Raw genomic sequence first — 21251 nt, forward strand, 5'->3', positions numbered from 1 at the left:
CATAATCAGACATTTAACCCATTCAGGACGGGAACCCCTTTTGGTGTTTTAAGCATTATGTTATAGTTTAGCTATTGTAAAATAGCACATCTACAAGCTCGTAGCGCGTCACTCAATCTGCTATTTTTTTTTAATCGTGAAAATGTGTCGCAAATCTATGAAAATATTCTTTCAGAGCGAACGTTTTTAAACTCAAATCTTTGCTTCTGGGGGGGGGGGGGGGGGGTTGGTGTCCCTGGAACAATATATTTTCAGATGGGGGTCCGCGTTTTTTCGGCCTCAGGTCTACCCAATATTGTTCGTTTCCCCCCCCGTAGTTACCTGTTCTTCTATTGAGACATTTAGATTGTGTCAAAGGTCACGTCTCATCTAGGGTTCTTTGGGATACACTGAGCGCACTGTGCAATGCTAACTAATATACGAGAGTGCGTTCCCGGTGCACATATCTGAATGCACGCCTAGACACAGGATCGGATTGGCTGATCCCCTGAGCAAACAGTGCATGGGCTCTATTAGCTCATTAGTAAACATTTCAGCACTTGCCCAGGAAATGACCGGGTTCAAATCCAGGGTAAGTTACATAGTGGAGCTATAAGAGACTGGAATAAAATACTGCTGATGATGATAAGTGTTTACGTTGTGAAAGTTGGCACACAGAATCTCACCCAAAGAAAGAAAGAAAGAAAGACAGACAGACACTAGTTTGTCCTTGTATCTTTGCAACAATGCAACTATGCAAAAAAATCCTATAGTAGGCCTATAGCCTACATCACTTTTGAATGCACATGTAACAAAACAAGCAATATCAGGTTGTGTTTGTACATGCGTATGTGCGTGCGTGCACACGCGTAGCCATTTTTTATCTCCAAGGAATGTGTCCTGTCCTCCACACATCCACACAGTGAGTTCCACAGCATCAGCAGAAACTATTGGTCTACGATGGGATACCTTACATTTCCATATCCAATCTCATTCTGACGAGTCCTATACTGCGGCACGGAGCACATTTTCACCAGAGGGGAAACAGGAGAAAGCTTTGGCACGCGGAGAAAATATGAGCTGCTCCCGATCCTCGCTGCAGCCATAGCAGAGGCTGGGGTTATTGCACTGACATCGATCAGGGCAGAGCAGACCAAAACATGTGTAGATAAGTGTGAGCGATGCCTGGTTTACGCCAGCAAACCAGCTCAGAATTTGATTAGATTTTTATTTATCTTGGTTGGGGGTCGGGGGTTTGACAATAACCGTATGCCTGATTTGCATTTGGTTGCATTGAGATCATCAGTGAGATGTAATATTCTCCCTTTAGCAGTACCTTTGCTGTGTTGCTTATTAGTGTTGCTTCACCTGCATTTCAATAAAGCATTACTTCATCTCATTGCTGTCAGGCAGAAACATTGTACAAGCTCCCAACTCGTTGTGAATTGGCACGTTGTGATTGGCTAAAGTATTTTCACTACTTTTAGGCGACGTATACACTCTTTATGATGAAATTGGGCATTCATGATTGCAAAAACATTAATGATGATACAAGTTTTTGCCTGACAGCAACGGTTTCATCTTCTCTTATGTACAGCATATTTCTATCTGATTTATTAAAACTGGAGCGGTGCCCATGCTGTGATGTCAGAACAGGCCAGATCCATGGAGATATAGGGGTGATGCAGGTCCAGAGCCCGGGCAGAGGCTTTTGTGCTGGTGAAAAAAAAGAATTGTATTCAAACATTAATTCCTGCTGATAATAATAGTCTTTGGACCAGAAGGAAAAGCTTTTCTTTTCATATCTGTGACCAGCGGAGGCAAACAACAGCAGATGTTTTGTTTTGTTTTGTCCTGTCTGTATGTATGGTTACACTGTTGCATTGTTTTGTGAACTGTATTGTACAATGTATCTGTGTTGAGGACCCCCTCTAAAATGAGATGCCACATCTCAAGGGGCTTATCCTTTCAATAAAGGTATATATGCAGGAAAATAAGATGAGAGAATCATGAGGTGAGCAGTAACCACTTGTAGGCCCTTTACAAAACAATTAAATTGTGAGCTTGGCTATTTTGGACTACCGTTTTACCCACAGGAATATGGATCCTAAGAGGTTCGAGTGGTAAAGAGCTGCAAAGAGAGAGAGAGAGAGAGAGAGAGAGAGAGAGAATGTTTTATTTGTGCTCACCTGTTAGACACATTATGAACTTGTGGCTAAATATATTACCCGACTAATCCACTGACATCTATAATTTATTTCCCATCAAAAATTCAATCTGGCACAGTGTGCGCCATTATTCAAACGTGTTAGGGGAAAAGTGTGAATAAATTACGAATTTAAGGGCTCAGTCCCATGGCTTGTCATTATTCCAAAGCCATTGCTTTGAGTGATTTAAGTGGCAGATCAATGGATCTTAAAAAAAGTCCTCCATATTTGGAGACAGCGGGGGCTGGGATGGGGTTGCTGACAAACAACAGAGAGGGGAGTGGGGAATTGAAAGATTTAAAGAGCAATTTCAAAATAAACACAGCTTTTACAGTCTGTTTCATTTGTGCACATCAGACGATTTGGCCTTTTTGGTGTGTTTCTGAGAAGCAGCTTTTCTGATTCTTGGGGAGGACTGTGTGATCTTTGTTTTTTTGTTTTGTTTTTAAGCAGCTGGAAAGCGTTCTTTGGGGTATACTGCCGCATTCTTCTCCTAGCTTCAAATTAAAACACTAGCTGATGCTTAAGCACTATAGCCTTGATGACCATATATTATAAGCCAGTGGTTCCCAAAGTGGGGTCCGGGGACCCCCAGGGGTCCTTGAGGGAGTTCCAGGGGGTCCACAGCTAAATGATAGTTCGGAACCAAATGGACCCTGTAACTCTGAGAGTGATATACAAACGGGTCCATTTGGTTCCATTTGTACACTCTCAGAGTTAAATTAACATTGATTTTACAATATAAATTAGAGTCTCAGAGATAAACTAAAGTAGACTAATTTGCATATGTCAAACTGGGGGTCCTTGAAATTCAATGGGTTGAGAATCACTGTTAGAGCCATAAAAATCTTCTCTCATGGGGGTCCCTGACATACCTTTTTAACATGGGGGTCCGCGGGCTAATAAGTGTCAATTTGGGGGTCCTTGACATGAGAAGGTTTGGGAACCACTGGTATACGCAATAGAGGTGCGTGCATTGACACTGCCCTCAAAATTCCATTCGATTACGAATCACCATGGTAACAGTTTGATTCAACGCATGCATTGGAATACATCACACTTTTCTATATTACTGCACAACATGGCACATTGTTCATCAGTCATTACAAGCAGTCAGATATACTGTGTACATTGCGAGACATGGACAAAGCATTTCCAGGGGTCCCCAGCCAAAAACGATAGCTGAGACCAAGAGCTCAGTCGGTTGCAGGTGTTGTTGCTGAATTCTAAGCATTTGAACATGCAACAAGGTCAAGGTTAATCAGACAATAGTTGAAAGCTAGAGGGAATAAAAGGATTGTGTTCTAGTAAGTGGACCATGCAGTCACCTGTGGGTGACGTGGATCTTGCAGATGTGAAGCATGTCGTGATCAAACAAATTAATTGATGATTACAGACCGACTGAAGTAAAGATCTCAGCGGGGGGGTACAGCATATACAATGTGAAACGAGCCGTGCATGATCAAACACACTAATGCATGATAACTGCTGCTGGAGCCACTGAACGGAGGGGAAGTAACGTTCCCTACCAAGTATACCAACCCACATCTATGGTTGGGATTTCAACTGATAAAAGGCCATTTCATGGGCATTTATGTAAAATGTACCAATACCACAATGTAGACATACTACACATAAACGTCTGTCGTTCAAAATGTACCTCGAGTACAAACGTATTGGCATTAAAATATACTTACAGTAAATGTACTCATTATGCATAACGTCCCATTTCACAAGTTTCCAAATGTATAAGAAATGCTTAGAATTTAGTATTAGTATAAGTACATAATGGCTGAAGTGGTTAATGTATGTTTTGTAATAATAACAATCAAAGTAACTAAAGTTTTAAATAACTGTAATGAAGTAAAATGTACAATATTTGCCTCTGAGATGTACTGGAGTGCATCAAGTATTGCAAATAGGAAACACTCCAGTTAAATAAAGACATCAAACGTGCACTTATAAGTACAGTACTTGAGTACTGTACTTATACTACTTACTACTTACTTGAGTAGTTGAGTTACTTTTCAACACTGCTGTTGCTGGCTCTAGATCTGCACAATATCTCTGAATGAGAGAATAAAGTAATCTATTACTATTGTCTATCAACAATAATGATCGTTGCTGTCGGGAGGAAACCTTGATATGTACAAAACTGTTACTTTTCAGGATTCAAATGAAATAAGAACATAAATGGCAGATCTACAAGCTTCAGAGTAAAAGCGGCCATGTCTTTCCGGCACCCCAGAGCTTCTATTTTGAAGGCATCCCGGCACGAATTGTGTTTTAATACAGAATGGAACTGTGGACAGAATCTTATCCAACGATATAACATATTCCAAGTCTTGGGTCTCTATAGATCTCATCAAATGGTGGTCCGTGGCTCAAATGCTAAATAAATGATGGACCTTGACATGAAACGGGGTGGAAACCACTGCTGTAAGGGCACCAGAGTCCATGCAGTCAGAACTGCATGATTAAAGTCAATAGTCACCGACGGTGGGAGCTTGTCAAAGGTCAACAGTCAGTCACATAAGGGAGCTTGATTGTGGACACTGGTAGCTAAAGGCACAAAGGTCGCGCTGTTATTGCTTATTCTTCCTTTTATTTATTTATTTCATAATGCTTATTTATTGTATTGTCAATTTATTGGATTCCACTTCATTTTGCTGTTGAGAAGCACTTTGCAATTCTATGTTTTCAAAGGTGATATACAGTATAAATAAAATGTATTCATTCATTATAATTAATTGTGTTGTACAGAGGAGAGGTGAGGGTTTAACTCTTCCTCCTTAGAAGCAACACACTTAAAGTTCTACAGCTTATAAGGGGGTCAAGGTTGGTTTTGGAGCTGGCCACTGTTCTTGTGTGTCACACACACACACACACACACACACACACACACACACACACACACACACACACACTCACGCACACGCACACGCCTGTTCACAGAGAGAGTGGCAGTTCATCTAGTCAATTAACATGGGTATTAACCTTGAGACACCTGATGTGTGCCTTTCCCATAATTACGCTATTATGCTTCACCGTTAGCTTAACGGAGTCATTAGCGGGTAAATATATGTCTTGCTGAGGAAACGACTACATTTGGCTTGTGGAGAAGAGAATGAGGTGATTTGGGAGAGAACACCAAGTCAAGAAAGAGAGGCAGAACTCAATCTTATAGAGGCTTTGACAGTTCAACTCTACAAGACGAATGGGTCCCCACCCGGCACACATCACAGCAGTGTGCAACAGATGGAGTTCTGCCATGCCCCGATCTAAGGACTGGAAAGGCATCAGTGTTTTAACAAGGTGCCAGAGAGTATGTCTAGAGTCTACCTAGCATCACACCTCTAATTACATCATTTCTTTCTCCAGATATGGCTGTTATAACTAGAGCCCAACCCGATGACAGGATTTTACAGGATTTTTCTAGACCAATGTTTTGACAGATGTTTTGCATTTTGCCATGTTAATGTATGCCATGTTATATTATATACATTTTATATTTAAAAATAAACTTTAGCCCTAGCCAAATAGTTTCAGTATAGAGCCGCAATTTGTGTTACGTTTGAAAAACCTTTGACATGTGCTTATATAAAGACATGCTCAAAACAGCGACGCCAGGTTGAAAGCGAGCGGTCAACCACTTAAACCCCCTATTTTGGTTGAGCGGAGTCCCTCAGGGCTCTATACTAGCTTCTTCTCTGTTTTCTGTTATCGTGGGGATGGCTTTCGCTGAAGATAGCCGATCGACCGATCAGAGGGCCGATTGTTACCTGTGGACCGAGTGTTACAGTACTTGTCGATCAGCTATTTTCTGCGGGGGTTTACATACTGTACGAAAGGACACATCGGCAGCATTATAGAGCGTCGCAGTCGCACCACCCTTTCAAGACGACGAGGGCCCAGGAAATAATTCCCCATTCATTTCAAAAAGTATTTATTTCAAGATCTGTATGAGCCTCGAACAAAGCAGACTCTGATTGTGACAAATCATGACGACAAAAAAATTTTTTTGGGCCAAACACATAATTAGAAAGAAGAAAAAAAAGACCTTTTTGTTGTTTTTCTTCTTCGTAATCATGATTTGTCACGATCCGAGTTGGCTTTGTCCGAGGCTTACAGATCTTTAAATAAATACTTTTTGAAATGTCTATGGGGAAAATGCATGGGGAATTATTTCCTGGGCCCGTCGTCGTCGTCATGAAAGGGGGCGGGACTGCGACGCTCTATTGCTGATACAGATCAAAAAAGGTCAGACAACGGTTGATATATATGTGCCAAACCGGCCAGATGCATTACAATTACACTGTTTCTGTCTCCAGATTGTGTTATAACCTCTATTCTGTACTACAATGTTCTCCTGCCACAGATCCTGTGGCCTGAGCAGATTGCCTGCTTGATTAAATTTCTCCGTTTGTCATAAATTATTCACTGGTTTCTTTCTAAAGGCTAATTCATTTCCTTATTATTTAGTGTTCAATGTTCAGACTCAGACATTTACAGATCAGAGAAGTGTACAAGATACCCGACACGTTCTTCCGTGTGTGTGTGTGTGTGTGTGTGTGTGCGTGTGTGTGTGTGTGTGTGTGTGTGTGTGTATGCATGGTGATTTTATCATGTCAATGCTTGGATAAAATGGACACTGCTGAGCGAGAGCATGTGTGCTGAATCTGAACTAAGGGGATGTGCGAATATTCCCTTTGCAAAGACAATTAAACCAGAAACATCACGATATTACAATATTCAAATTGCATACGACAATATCAATATAATATCCATACAGCCCTAGTACTGTTATGTGTAAAGCTTTGCGTAAGGATGACCCTTGGGGAACAGAGAACAGCTCAGTGTATACCGTGTTCCCCTTAATCCAGGTGTTAACCCTAATCTCACACGTCTATTTGACCGGCTTCATGAATGGCAGCTCCATTACGTGCAGATTGGGACCGCCGAGCGGGGAAATTGAACACTTCTGGGCTTGCGCGGATAGCCATGGAGATAGAGTTCAATCAGTCTGTGAAATGGTCTCTGCTAGTTGTCCATCAAAATGATTGAACCCTGTAACACATGCTCACCGTGTGACTGCTTCTCTTCTCTCTACCTTCCACTCCAACTCATTTTCCTGCCCACTCTTTTTTTCACCATCCGTACGACTCTGATCGTGTTGTAGCCTAAATCTCTCTCTCTCTCTCTCTCTCTCTCTCTCTCTCTCTCACCCACCGCCGGTGACTAAAGCGTTTTGGATAAACATTTACGACGAATTGAATCTGAATAATTCCGGCAGCAGAGGCATTACAGCACAAGTGAAATGTGCATAAAATTCACACATTACATCGCTGACTTTTTATCCTACCTTATATAGAATTTCCTTCCCTACTTTCTTCAGAGATGCTGTTATTGAATGAATTATGCATAAGGCAGGTAGACCATTGATAATGCAGTACCGTAAGGGGGGTGGGGGGGGGGGGCTGGTATTCCATTTTAGCTCCATCCAGCTGACGGCTGCTCAGATGGTCATGGTGAGTGCAACATTGTTTTCTCACTCAACAGTAAACCACCGAACATACATATAGAGGGTATGCGTGTGACATCATCATCAAACCAGGATGTTATGCGGGAACGCCTACTGAGTGCCAAAAAATAACTTTCTGGCCTTGACAGCTCATAATTGCATTAAACAACGTTAAACTCACTTTGGCACTCGATTTTCCATTCACTTTATGCATGCGCATACCCTCTATACAGTACATGGCTATCAGCACATTTCCAAAGTTACACTTTAATTACTATTATTAAGACATTCTTACGTTTCTTTTAAAGACACTCTTGATGGAGGTCCAGAGGGACCCGTCACAGTGTCTTGCTCCTGCGATGTGACTTATCGTGCTTCAGGCACAAGACTGGCGAGGACTCTGTCAGTCCTTTGTGCCGTATCGCCATCAGGCTACAAAACCCCATTTGCTCTGTTCTGTTCATAGATTAATTACCCCTTCCTTCCCTGGCACATGTGCTCATAGACTACTGGGATCCGATGGGCACTAAAGTATCATAGCAGATGCCTGCTTAGGTTAACTGCTGAAAATGCTTCACTGCATTTATTGCGTTTGCCGCACTTCATTTTATATTGCTCATTACATCCACTGTTGATTGACTGTATTATCCATAGTCTCACTGTGTGGGACGACTTACACAATATATCAGTGTGATATCCGCCGACGACAGTCTGTGCATATTCACTATATCCATTCATGGATGATGCTGTAGTTATATGTTCATATTCTGGTGATGGATTGTACATTATGCCCTATACTATGTTGTTTCATACCTGCTGTGGTGCTCTGAATCTCCCCACAGAGATCAATAAAATATCTGTCTATCGTTTTATGCTTTACGTGTTGTCAAAGTGATGTTTCAAAGCACAGGGATCAGCGTCCATGACTTATCAACCGCACAGTACAATACTGTACATGCACTGAATACATCTAGCAAAACTGTCTGTTATTCAGGTAAGTTACATTTGCTGTAAATAAATGCAAAATCTAATACATAAATCCATTACATGTGGAATGGGTTACAAGGTTTCAAGGTTCTTTATTATTTGTCTCCCGCGGAAGAAGTTTGTCTTAGACAAAGGGCCTGCATTGGAAGCGTAGCCCTATGCCCATGTCGCCGCAGAGAAGCGCCAAATACATCTTTCAACAGGAATCCTGTTGTAGAGAGATGGACGATGGAAATCTAATTCCACTGCCTGCCTTCTGTCTTTGACCTCTTTCACTCCAGGCTCCTCAGAAGATGTGAAACCTTCAGCCCATCAGGTCAACTTGCTGACATATCTGTCAATACAGCCTCTTGTAGGAGGTACAGTAGGCCATAACCTTGCCCTGGCCTGGCTGTGCACCATACCTTCTAGGCTCTCTGTCAGCCTCTTGTAGGAGGTAGGCTATAACCTTGGCCTGGCCTGGCTGTGCACCATACCTTCTAGGCTCTCTGTCAGCCTCTTGTAGGAGGTAGGCTATAACCTTGCCCTGGCCTGGCTGTGCACCATACCTTCTAGGCTCTCTGTCAGCCTCTTGTAGGAGGTAGGCTATAACCTTGGCCTGGCCTGGCTGTGCACCATACCTTCTATAGGCTCTCCATTTGGCTTTCTTCTTAATCCAGTCAGTATTGTTGTGCATTAGGCAGTTAGGAATTTCATTTTTTGCATTCATTCCCTCGGTCTAGCCCTCACCATGTGACACACGTTCCTTTACGCAAACGTTGCACACACACACACACACACACACACACACACACACACACACACACACACACACACACACACACACACACACACACACACACACACACACACACACACACACACACACACACACACACACACACACACACACACACTAGTCAATTGATCACACCTGATCACCTCTAGATCTCCATATATGGAGCTGGCCTAATAACTGGGTGGGGCATTCATTTCCAACTTGCATCGTTCCAAGTAGGCCAGTGCCCAACGGGCACCAACTCTAGTAGCCTATATATAAAAATATAATAATCAAGCAAAGAAACCAACCAACCACATGTGCGCTCACTCACACACACTTCAGAAATGCCGTATACTCCAAAACCAACAACCATCCCAGGAGCAACCAGGCAATTAGATACAATCAGGTGAATTTAAAACAGTTCTTTGGATCACCAGTGAGGCAATATATGGTAATAATAATGCTTTGGGGCATATGTGCCTTGCAGCAAGTCCAAGTGAGACTAACTAACAGCGAAGGCAGAAGCATTTGCATGTTCCTGGGAGTTTTGCAAGAGGCTGTGTGGGTTTTAGTTTTTGTTGGAGGTGATTGGGATTAAAACATTGAGACAGATATGTTTTATGGCTGTCAATCAACAAACTACATTAACCCTATAACAATCAGGAAGAAAATATGTCTGAGACTAAATAACTAAAATAAATAAGGGTCCGTACCCGCGTCAGTAATTATTTATGCTGTAAACTAACTATTGCAGACCCAAAAGGAAATACAAAACTGTTTCTTTTGAAATTTAAACAAAATAATAATTCAATTCAATTGAGCAGTCAAAATTTAGAAATACAAATGTTAATGCTCAAACTCAGATTTGTAAAGTTCCTATAAATGTCTCCAATGAGTAGGCTAAAGTATGCAAAAAGTAATCCAGAAATAATCAAACCAAAACTTGTAGATCTTCTATTTTCTGAAAATCAAGTAATACATAAAGTTAAGTTAAAAAGGCAATGCATTGCTCAAAAAGGGGGAAAAAGTATATTCCTCACCCATAACCGTCAAGCCAGGAGGCCATAGCAGGTTGCTTTGTCAAAAAGCTCTGAATGAATTCAGAGCTAAACTCTCAGAAATGTTCATTCACCAAACTTCTTCTTCCAGATCTCAATGTTTTCAATGAAACAACCCAAACACTTTTTGATACCTAAAATGGAACCCCCCGGGTGCCTCACTTCCTGTACCTTTTATATGTGTTCCTGGTACCTCACTTCATGGAACTAACATGCTTTTTCCCCACAGCTCCTCCTATGATCACACCTTGTCAACAGAAAAATGAATGACATATTCAACTCTACAAAACAAAACTTTATCGCGGTTAAATTCAACCATATTGTAACCACTATATTCCCTTGTTTATCACCCAGTATGTTATGTTTCATGTTCTTTCAACACTCATATACTAGGAAAGGAAATGTCAGGGAATGTCTTCACACATTTATGAGTGAATATTTGGCAAAAAATAGCTACAAAGCTATCAAAACACATCAAAGTGCATCACATCATATCACAACGCAGCGTGTTGTGAGCTTGTAGAATGGCTATGTTGGTCTGTAGAGAGTCTCTGTGGATGGATGTGGTAGCAGTCTGATTAACCTTTAAGAGCCAGGTTCTCTGAAAGGTTTCCACAGTAGCTGGAACCTCTCTTACATCAACTCTAACTGCAATTGATGCCCGTCTGGATTAATACCTTTTTTCCCCTCTTTCATAAACTTGTTTCTCTTACATCAACGCTCTAAGTGCATTAGTGCAATTGATACCTGTCTGGAATGATACCCATTTAATTTGTTTGCATGTGTGTGCACTACATAAGCATCCTATTCTACTCCCCTCTGGGAGGGTGGGTGGGTGGCTTGTTTGGGTTTTGTTTTTGTTGCATTGCATTTTATGCCAAGTAGAAAAATAAGATACTACAGCCTGTTATGTGATATGCTGTACTCCCAGTTCATTAGATTAGTTCATTCTTCAATTTCAATTTTGGAGATGGTTTGTCTTTTCAGTGTTCTGTGTACAATTTTCTTCATTATTTAAATCTTTGTTTATTGAAGTGTGCCTTTTTTCATTTTTCTTAATTAAAAGAAGAAAAGGAAATAAAATCGGTGAAAGATAGAGCAGACAACACAAAGAAACCCTCGCTGTAGTGCACCACACGCAATGCTTGCATCGCATTATGATTTTCAGCTAATTATTATTATTAGTAGTAGTAGTAGTAGTAGTAGTAGTAGTAGTAGTAGTAGTAGTAGTAGTAGTATAGTAGTAGTAGTAGTAGTAGTAGTTGATGCCTCATTCTTACAGGTTGGTCTTTTGTGAAAGATTTCTAAAATAAATTGTGTTTTATTCTGTGTCGTGTCATGTCATCGTGACACAAAAAACACTTTCAAGAAATAAGTTTCCAGGCAATTTAATTGAACAAAAAGAAAACTACATATTGCTCCACAAGGACCACTCTGCTCCCCCTTGTCCTTCTCTCTGTATAGTTAACATCACTATAATGACTCCCTTGTCCTTCTCTCTGTATAGTGAACATTACTATAATGACTAACAAAATCTTCGTATTCTTTGTCCCAGCCTTTTCCTATCTTTTCCCGCCTCCAACCTCACCACCAGACAATGTAAATGTCCCCCAAACAGAATGACAAAAGGGAAGAGAAGATAGCAGCGAGGAGGGTCAGATGACACAGGCAGATACGAGGTGGCGGAACAAGGCCAAAGGCACTAGGGACATTATGCCCTTTCCCAGTCTAAAGGGACATTATGCCCTTCCCCAGTCTAAAGCCTAGGCTTTGCACAAACGCGGCAAAATGGCCTCGGCGAGTGCAAAGTAAGATCGACTCCCACTCCGTTGCAATAAAACGCCCCATTCAACATGGAGGTACTATACTGACTCACTTTCTATGCAAAAAGAAGTGCACTTCACTTACATAACGAGTTCACCGTGATGGTTCATTACTACTCGCTGATACCACCAACACACTCACTCTCTCCACTCACACTGTGGCTTCGCTCACACCTTCCATTAAGAGCAGAGAGGCCTACACACCTCCTGTTAACCGCAGGCTTTGATCATACAATTTGAAACGCCTGGGCATTAACGTTAAACGCACACCATCATGCATATACACTATTATGCAAATGCCCTGTTTATGCATGTTTATACTGTGAATCCAAACAGGCATTTGCATATATCTGGTTTTATGCAGAATTGAACAGCAGAAGCATTAAACCTCATGAACCCAGATAGCGTCCTATTCTGGGGGGCCAACTGTCAGATGGCAGAAGGGCCACTTTACCCCGTTTGCAACCAGATCTTATCTTAATGTTTACCATAGGACACAAGGTACACCAGATCTTATCTTAATGATGTTTACCATAGGACACACGGTACACCAGATCTTATCTTAATGATGTTTACCATAAGGACACAAGGTACACCAGATCTTATCTTAATGATGTTTACCATATAGGACACAAGGTACAGATCTTATCTTAATGATGTTTACCATAAGGACACAAGGTACAGATCTTATCTTAATGATGTTTACCATAAGGACACAAGGTACACCAGATCTTATCTTAATGATGTTTACCATAGGACACAAGGTACACCAGATCTTATCTTAATGATGTTTACCATAGGACACAAGGTACACCAGATCTTATCTTAATGATGTTTACCATAGGACACACGGTACACCAGATCTTATCTTAATGATGTTTACCATAGGACACAAGGTACACCAGATCTTATCTTAATGATGTTTACCATATAGGACACAAGGTACACCAGATCTTATCTTAATGATGTTTACCATAGGACACAAGGTACACCAGATCTTATCTTAATGATGTTTACCATAGGACACAAGGTACACCAGATCTTATCTTAATGATGTTTACACAAGGCACACCATGTGTGTAATGTGTGTTTCTAGATATTTTTGTCATGACGCCATGTTCATGACCAACATTTGTCATGAAAATGTGGTGTCACTTCCTTCCTGGCCTCAAGTCACATGCACCTCCACACAGCTTCCTCCCTCTCCACAAGGAGGGGCAGTGCAGCAAGGCATTATGGTCATTGTAGGAATTCAGCAATCCAGTAAAACCCTAGTCAAACACACGGACCATATAGGGTGCACATTTCAAATTGTGCTGTTGTTATCTACTACAAATACTATCAACATTCGTTAATAGAACGTTAAGGAACCGGAATAGTTAAAATCCTAAAGGATCCCAACCCTTATAGTGACACATTGTGAGCTTAATGTAAAACAGGTAGGGAGCCTAGTATAGAGCCCTGGAGGAAGCATGGTTTTCTTTGGCTAAACACAGGCTTTGATCCTACGACTGAACAATCAGGCATTGTAGTCAAACGCAAAACTAAAACTAAAACATACGCATTAGCATATACTGTAAATGCATGTTTAATATATGTTTACACTTTTTATGTCAAACACGTTTGGACTTAACTTCGCCAACTTGTCACAGAGGTGACAGGAGACCAAATTCACATTCAAGGATCATCAACATCATCCAGATGGAGGAAACTTTAGTATTCATAAATGGCACCAGTACATATTTTTTAAGGGCAAAGTGGAAGGTGAATAAGCTCCCGCTGTTAATAAAAAACGGCATCAAACCAAAATCAATGACTCTGAAGGATTGCTTTCCCTCGATAAATTTAATAAGCTGCCTCCTCCCTCTTCCTCCCATCCCTCTCCTCCTGAACACATGGCCACGGTGTGCGTGTGTGGTACTGTGTGGTACACACAAGGCACTGTACTGTAATCTATAACAGAAGCACAGTGTACGCGTACGTACGTACGCCACCATCCACCTTTGTACTCGAAAAGTATACGAAATGCAAACCCTGCAGGTAAACCCTGATGGTTGATTTAATTGTACACCCAAAATACCCCAATCTACAAGATCAGTGAGCTTGTAGATTTTCGTGCTGGCAAGTACATGTAGTCAAGTAATGTACTTGAGTACAATTTTGAAGAACATCTCATAGTAAAATGTTGTACTTTTTACTCCATGACAATTATTAGGAAACTTAAGTTACTATAGTTATTTGTAGATTTATATTATTATTACAAAACCTACCGCCTTTTGTAGATCTATTTTCAGAAGATTTGTATAAATGGTATAGGCCTACATTTGAAAACATAATGCATAATGAGACTGTACGGCGCACTGAGAGTTGAGCTAGAAGGCAAAGCTCTCTGTCTACCGAGCAATCTTCGTTCCTACTCTCACCTATGGTCATAAAGTGTGGGTCATGAATAAAGAATAAGGTTGCGAATACAAGCGGCCGGAATTAGTTTTCTTCGGCGGGAGGCTGGCATCTCCCTTAGAGATAGGGTGAGAAGTTCAGTCACACGAGAGACTCTGAGTAGAGTCGCTTCTTCTTCGCCTGGAAAGGAGCCAGCTTAGGTGGTTCGGGCATCTGGATAGGATGCCTCTCGGGCGTCTCCCTAGGGAGGTCCTCGATGCACGTCCCACTAGGAGCTGACCCCGGGGGCAGACCAAGGCGCAGTTGGAGTTAACACATAGACTCACTAGCCTTGGAACGTCTTGGGATACCCCAGGAGGAAGTCACTAATGTTGCTCTGGAGCGGTTGAAGATTGATGGAAGATTTTCTTGAAACTTTTACTCAAGTTACACTTACAGTGTAACAAATCCTCACAGGAGAGTGAAGCTGAGGTTGTTAGAAGCATATCTGCTGCCATGGCAGGCAGAGCCACCCACAGGGAAATCACAGGCCCAGTGAACCAGGAAGAGCTCTGCTGCGCTGCCTGTGATCCGCTCCACGTGTTGTGGCCTCCCCTCTATACCTCTGGCCAGCTCAGCAAGTTCATTAGTCGGACAAAGTTACCGAGAGAAAGCCATATAGCCAGACAGCTCAAAACCACAGCGCACACAACCCAGCGTGCACACACACACACACACACACACACACACACACACACACGTAATCATATAAGACTGCTACCAAAACAACTCTTTCACGTATCCAAATTGCCTCCAATACCTGTAGTAGTATCTCAAACTTTGTTCACCACTATCTGAAGATATGTTGTGCCAGGGACCGGTCATGCAAGATTTGTGTTGTTGAAAGATATTCCAGAATTCCGTTTTGTTTTATATAAATAGCAGGTCTACACAAGCTCACAATGCATCACACCTCAGGCTTAACTGATCTACAACTGAATCAGCTATTGTCAAGTTGCCGATGTACAGTATGCTTAAAGTGATTAGACTGATTTATATTAGCTCACTGAGGACCCCCTGGGGGTCCCCGGACCCCACTCTGAGAACCACTTGACTTGTTTATTTGTTTTTGTTTTTTCATGCAAAGCTATTACCCGGTGTTGTTAATATTGTATTCTGATGCGTCATGCTGAACTGGTAATGATTATACACTAATTAAGCGTGAGAGCGATATTATGATGGGAGAACAGAAGACAGGATTAAACTAAGGAGAGATGGCCATGTCAACATTCTCTCTCACCACATAGGGGGTATTATTCTGTGCATCTGTTTGTGCATGTCCGGGTGTGTGTGTGTGTGTGTGTGTGTGTGTGTGTGTGTGTGTGTGTGTGTGTGTGTGTGTGTGTGACTGTGTGTGTGTGTGTGTGTGTGGTGTGTGTGTGCGCGTGCGTGTATATCTACTTGTATTAGCCTACTATACTTTATAATAGAGTATAATAGAATTTCAGATACCATCATTGTGATGCCCATTTAATAATCCTCACATTATGCTTACAATTAGGAAGTTAGTAGTGTAAAGTATACATTTACTTAAGTACTGTACTGTAGTCTACTTAAGTACGCTTATATGGTATTTGTACTACACTTGAGTATTTCCAATTTCCTAAACTTTTACTTCTACTCCACTACATCTCAGAGGCAACCATAGTGTATTTATTTGACAGCTTTAGTTACTATATTACTTTGTAGATTTGGATTACATTACCCAGAGCCGTATACTCGACCATTTGAAAATAGACAATCTACATTAAGCTTACAATACGATATATGCGAAGCCTTGTGAGCTTGGAGATCGGCTATTTTCAAACATGTGTTGCGTTTGGGTTGGGGTTAGGCATTCAGAGGTTGGGTTGTGTGAGTGTGAGTGTGAGTGTGAGTGTGAGTGTGAGTGTGAGTGTGTGTGTGTGTGTGTGTGTGTGTGTGTAGTAAATGATGCATGTATATAGGCCTAGCTCTTAATCCACAGCGCTACATTCACCCAGTGCGCACACATTCAATTCAACCAAAAGTCAACCAAAGAACATCCTGTACAGGTTCTCCTCACTAGTCCAAAACACCTTGAAGACCCTAACAGGAGCCCTCGTACAAGGTTTCTTCCAATATACATGCACTTCTTGGTACCACAGCACCTCAAGGGCCCTTAAAACATTTTTTTCAATCAATCATATGTGCATATGTGCATGCGTGTGCATGCGGGTGCGAGTGTGCATCCATATGCACACCAGGGGCATGCCGGTTAGCATGTCAGTAGAATGAATTCTGCTCATCATGACCAGCAGTCCATATGAGCTCTCTAGAAACTTCTGAGCTCTCGTGCAGCTCTGCTATCGATTACCCTCAGAGACGGTCTAGGCCAGACGATAGCCTACAGTATATCCTGAACTAAATGATTTCCAAGATACTCTGTCTTTAGTCTCTGTGTGTGTGTGTGTGTGTGTGTGTGTGTGTGTGTGTGTGTGTGTGTGTGTGTGTGTGTGTGTGTGTGTGTGTGTGTGTGTGTGTGTGTGTGTGTGTTAGGACCATATACTATTCCATGTAATGTAATTAAAAGTCAGATTTCTATATTTGTTTTTAACAGGAAGCTCCTGTGCCACAGTGCCTGCATGTGCCAGATAATGGTGTCTGTACAATCTTGTAGTGCACAACAAACAGATGCAAACCACATCAAAACGCAGCCTACAGTATATGTTTCCCTCAAATGGATGTATAGAAACAAATTAATCTGCACCACATCATCTGGGTTGAGAATGAGATTCATTTCATAGGCATGTACATCTCTGCAGACAATCCTGTTCCCACACAGCAGGATCTCTGGCATTCCCTGACACACATACACACACACACACACACACACACACACACGTCACACGCACGCGCCCTGACCTTGCCATGCAGCACATCAACCATTCCCACACAAAGTGATTTCGTAAAGCTACAGTAGAACAACAACGCAGCAAGCCCACGTCCACTCCCGTTTCAACTCATGAGCGCGATATGAGAGAGCAGACACTATATAGACAGACTTATAAAACCACTAAAAGATTGTCAGTGTTTCATCCTCCATATGGTAATTAAATAATGTTAAATATTGTGTCTCGGGCTATATTTGAATAAACCAAAAGGAATGTAGGCCGGCCTATACCACAGATGGAAAGGAAACACAAACAAGGCTGTGTGTGAAAAGCAACCGACACAGATGCGCAATCCAACAGTCAGCTGCATTCACAGTCACACACGCACGTTACATGCACCACCACCACCATGCTCGCTATATTATCCTCCTCCAGTGCGCCCTTATCACTGGGACACATCAGTCGCCAGCATCTTAACGCAGTCTCGCCTATATTTGCTACACGATTTGCATGAACGATCCTGTGAACCACTGGTGCGGTTTGTTGTGGATACGATTAAGTTATGAATATGATGACAGAAACATTAGGATAAGACCAGGGACAGCGTGGAGACAGACGAGACAGGGAAAGCACCGCCGCATCGCCGTTTCTTTCCACACAGAACCTCTCTCCAGCAGAGAGCTCTCCTCTTTTACGCGGCGTGATACACTGCACCAAGCGTGCATATGCAGCCCCTAACCTATAGCTCTGGTCTGCTTTGATTCTGCCCTGCATAATCAAGGCAGTGACGCTATGGACCAGAGCATACCCCTAACCCCACTAACAACACATATAGACCAATAACACCAATTGATTTCTCAACCTTTTATGAATTTCGAGGACGGTCGGATGCCACCGACCCTCATTCGACATGCATGTTTAATGTGGCTCCCCAATCACTGTAACGTGTTAATCTAACTCCGAGAGTGCAAATGTAACCAAATGGATCGTCGCGACTCCATTTGGTTCAATGTTGCACATGCACTCTCGGAATTAAAGACCGCGCGTAATGGTCCATTTGGACCTTCGGCGGTCCCCGGAGGAGACGTTGAGAACCACTCCACAGTGCCTTAGCAGCCTCGTTTACATACCTGGTTTTTATGCCGAGAGCCATCTTCGAGTTCTGAAGAGGTGTTCATGACTGATCCCCATTGGTCATTGATCATTCTCCGGAGAATCCTTTCAAGCTCACCCGCCTGTTGTTCCAGGCGATGGGGAAACAAATGAAACCACTCTCTTTTGTTTTTCCTGTTCTCCTGTCCTTGGGGTTTATTCCATATGTAGGCGAGTAGCCTTATCCCGTTTAGCCTACGAAATGAAAGCAAACAAACAAAACAAAACTAGGCTACTTCTTCTCGGCCACGTTGAATACACAGCAGAGCAGCAGCGGGGACACACGCTTCTTAATTGTCTCGTCGAAATAACGCACTTGAAGAGAACTTCGATTCCTCCAGAGCGTCTCCTATATAGTTATTTGGTTGTTATTCCGTCAGAAACAGACCGATCTTGGAGGGTCCCTGCGTCCGGCTCCGGTATAGCCTACTGCTGCACCGTGCCTCACAGACGCAGATACAATCGTATTATAAAGATGTTCCACTCAAATAGAAGAGAGCAAAAAGATATACCTATTTTGTGTTCCAGCCAGGGGAGAGAAAGAAAGGCAGAAAGAAAATATTTTACTTAAAAAAAAAGCCCAACTTCGTTTCCAGCTATCCAATAATGCTTAACTGCGTGAGAAATAGTTGAAAAAGATACCGGCGTCCGTCCGTCCCGAGTCCCGACTATGTCCAGTTGGGTGTGAAAGGTTGGTGCTGGTGTGTGTGTGGAGCAGCAGCCGCGTCGCTGATTCAATTCCTCCGTCTGATCGAACAGCCTAGTATAGACTATAGATTCCGTTAAACCGTCGCGAAGGGATAAAGCCTCCTTTCGCTTTGCCCTAGTTTAGGCTGATCTGCATTGATGATGAAGGGAGGAAGGAAGGTATTTTCACACAGATGCCTTTTGACGGAGCAGAGAGCGGTGCAGCTGGTGGGTCAACATGGTTCCTCAGTGCCGGCTCTGCCGAGGCTTAATTCCTAGACTGTCTGTCAGTCAATGCGTCGGTCCCCTCGGTACGCGCCGAGCATCTCTCCTGCTCCGCTCCGTGCGCTGCGTGCTGGGGCTCCGGTCTCTGTCTTGTGCTGCTGGTGCTGGTGGTGCTGCTGCCCTGCCCTCTTTACGCGACAGACGGTTGTGCCGCTACTAGCGCACTCTGCTCAGTCTGCTGCCGGATACTTCCCTTCCCTGCTGGGGATACCATGTGATTCTAGTTTCAAGTCAAAGACCTCTACAATTTAAACGTAGCCTATTTGGCTGCGGGACCCTCATCTTGAAAAACAAAAAAAGGCTGATCTGTATCTGAACAATGTGTCACGGTATGAAACAGGTGTTGGACCGAAGTGCAGAACCACACAGGAAGGCAGGCAGATTAAATTTAAATGAAGATTTATTTACCAACACAAGACATACATGGGCTGGACACCATAACAAACTATACACAACAGGGAACACAAGCAACTGAGGGTTTAAGTAGACACAGGGTCCCAGGGATAACAATACACAGGTGAACAGAACTAACAATCAACACTGGGATAGGCTGGAAGACTAACAGGACACAGGTGGAGAAAACTAGTAATCACAGGGAGGTGAGACAACACAGGAAACAGTAACTAGGGAAAACAGGAAACACTAGGACATGACTACATAAAAGTATACAACAGACAGATATCGTGACACAATGCATGTTTGCATTATGATTTTTTTTAAATGTTATAGCCAAAGTATAAAATAAGCTAGTGTTCACTTAAAGTGGCTGCACGTACTGCTTGCGATGGTCATGCTATTAAACACATTTTGCTGGGGACCCCCTGGAACCCCATCAAGGACCCCTGGGCGTCCCCGGACCCCACTTTAAGAACCACTGCACTCTGCTGCCAGATACATCCACATGCACTGGGTATCTTCCAACATCTAAAAAATACTGCATTGTACATTTCATAATAGGCCTAGCCTATATGTACAATATAAAACAAAAATTATCAACAGAGGACAGGCAGGCTATAGGCCAATTATTTGGGAAAACATTTCTTCTGGACGGCAACAGAATCCGTCAGTTTCAAATTCCATTCCGATTGAGAACATATCCTTCAGAATTAACTAGAAATGTGCACTCCGATCCGCCAGGCCGGGTTGCCCTACCCAGAGCGTGAGGTGGAGCCATCAGCACATGAGGAAGCTGCAGGATGACAGACGGTGCACCGGAGAAAATGTGTGAAACTAATTACATGCAAATTATATGGATTATGACAACCTTGTCTGACAGTGACACGAGAGCATTAAGTGCCTAATTTGGTGAAAACAAAACTGTTGCTGCAACAAATCATTATTCGTAGCATCTATGAGTGGAAGTGCCATTGATTGGGCTCTGCGTTGTTTAGAGGCCCATCAATGAGTGATACAAATTTGAGGCAGATGATTTGCTAAATACAATAATGCTAATCACCATAGTCTTACGGAGGGGGGCTACACTGGGGATGGAACCGACAAA

The 21251-nt window shown here is 42.5% G+C and overlaps 1 protein-coding gene across 1 annotated transcript in view; it reads right to left on the reverse strand.

The window, feature by feature from the left end:
* fibcd1b (fibrinogen C domain containing 1b) overlaps positions 1-18831 on the reverse strand; it is a gene marked incomplete at both ends in the record, with an annotated part of 187136 nt that extends 168305 nt beyond the window's left edge. Inside the window, one exon of the mRNA XM_080755994.1 lies at positions 18757-18831. Coding sequence (XP_080612120.1) covers positions 18757-18831 — 75 coding nt within the window. The remainder of the gene's footprint in view (positions 1-18756) is intronic.
* Positions 18832-21251: the final 2420 nt, after the last annotated feature.

Source organism: Protomyctophum bolini (genome assembly GCF_963924005.1).
Source record: "Protomyctophum bolini genome assembly, chromosome: 22".
NCBI classification, from domain to species: domain Eukaryota; kingdom Metazoa; phylum Chordata; class Actinopteri; order Myctophiformes; family Myctophidae; genus Protomyctophum; species Protomyctophum bolini.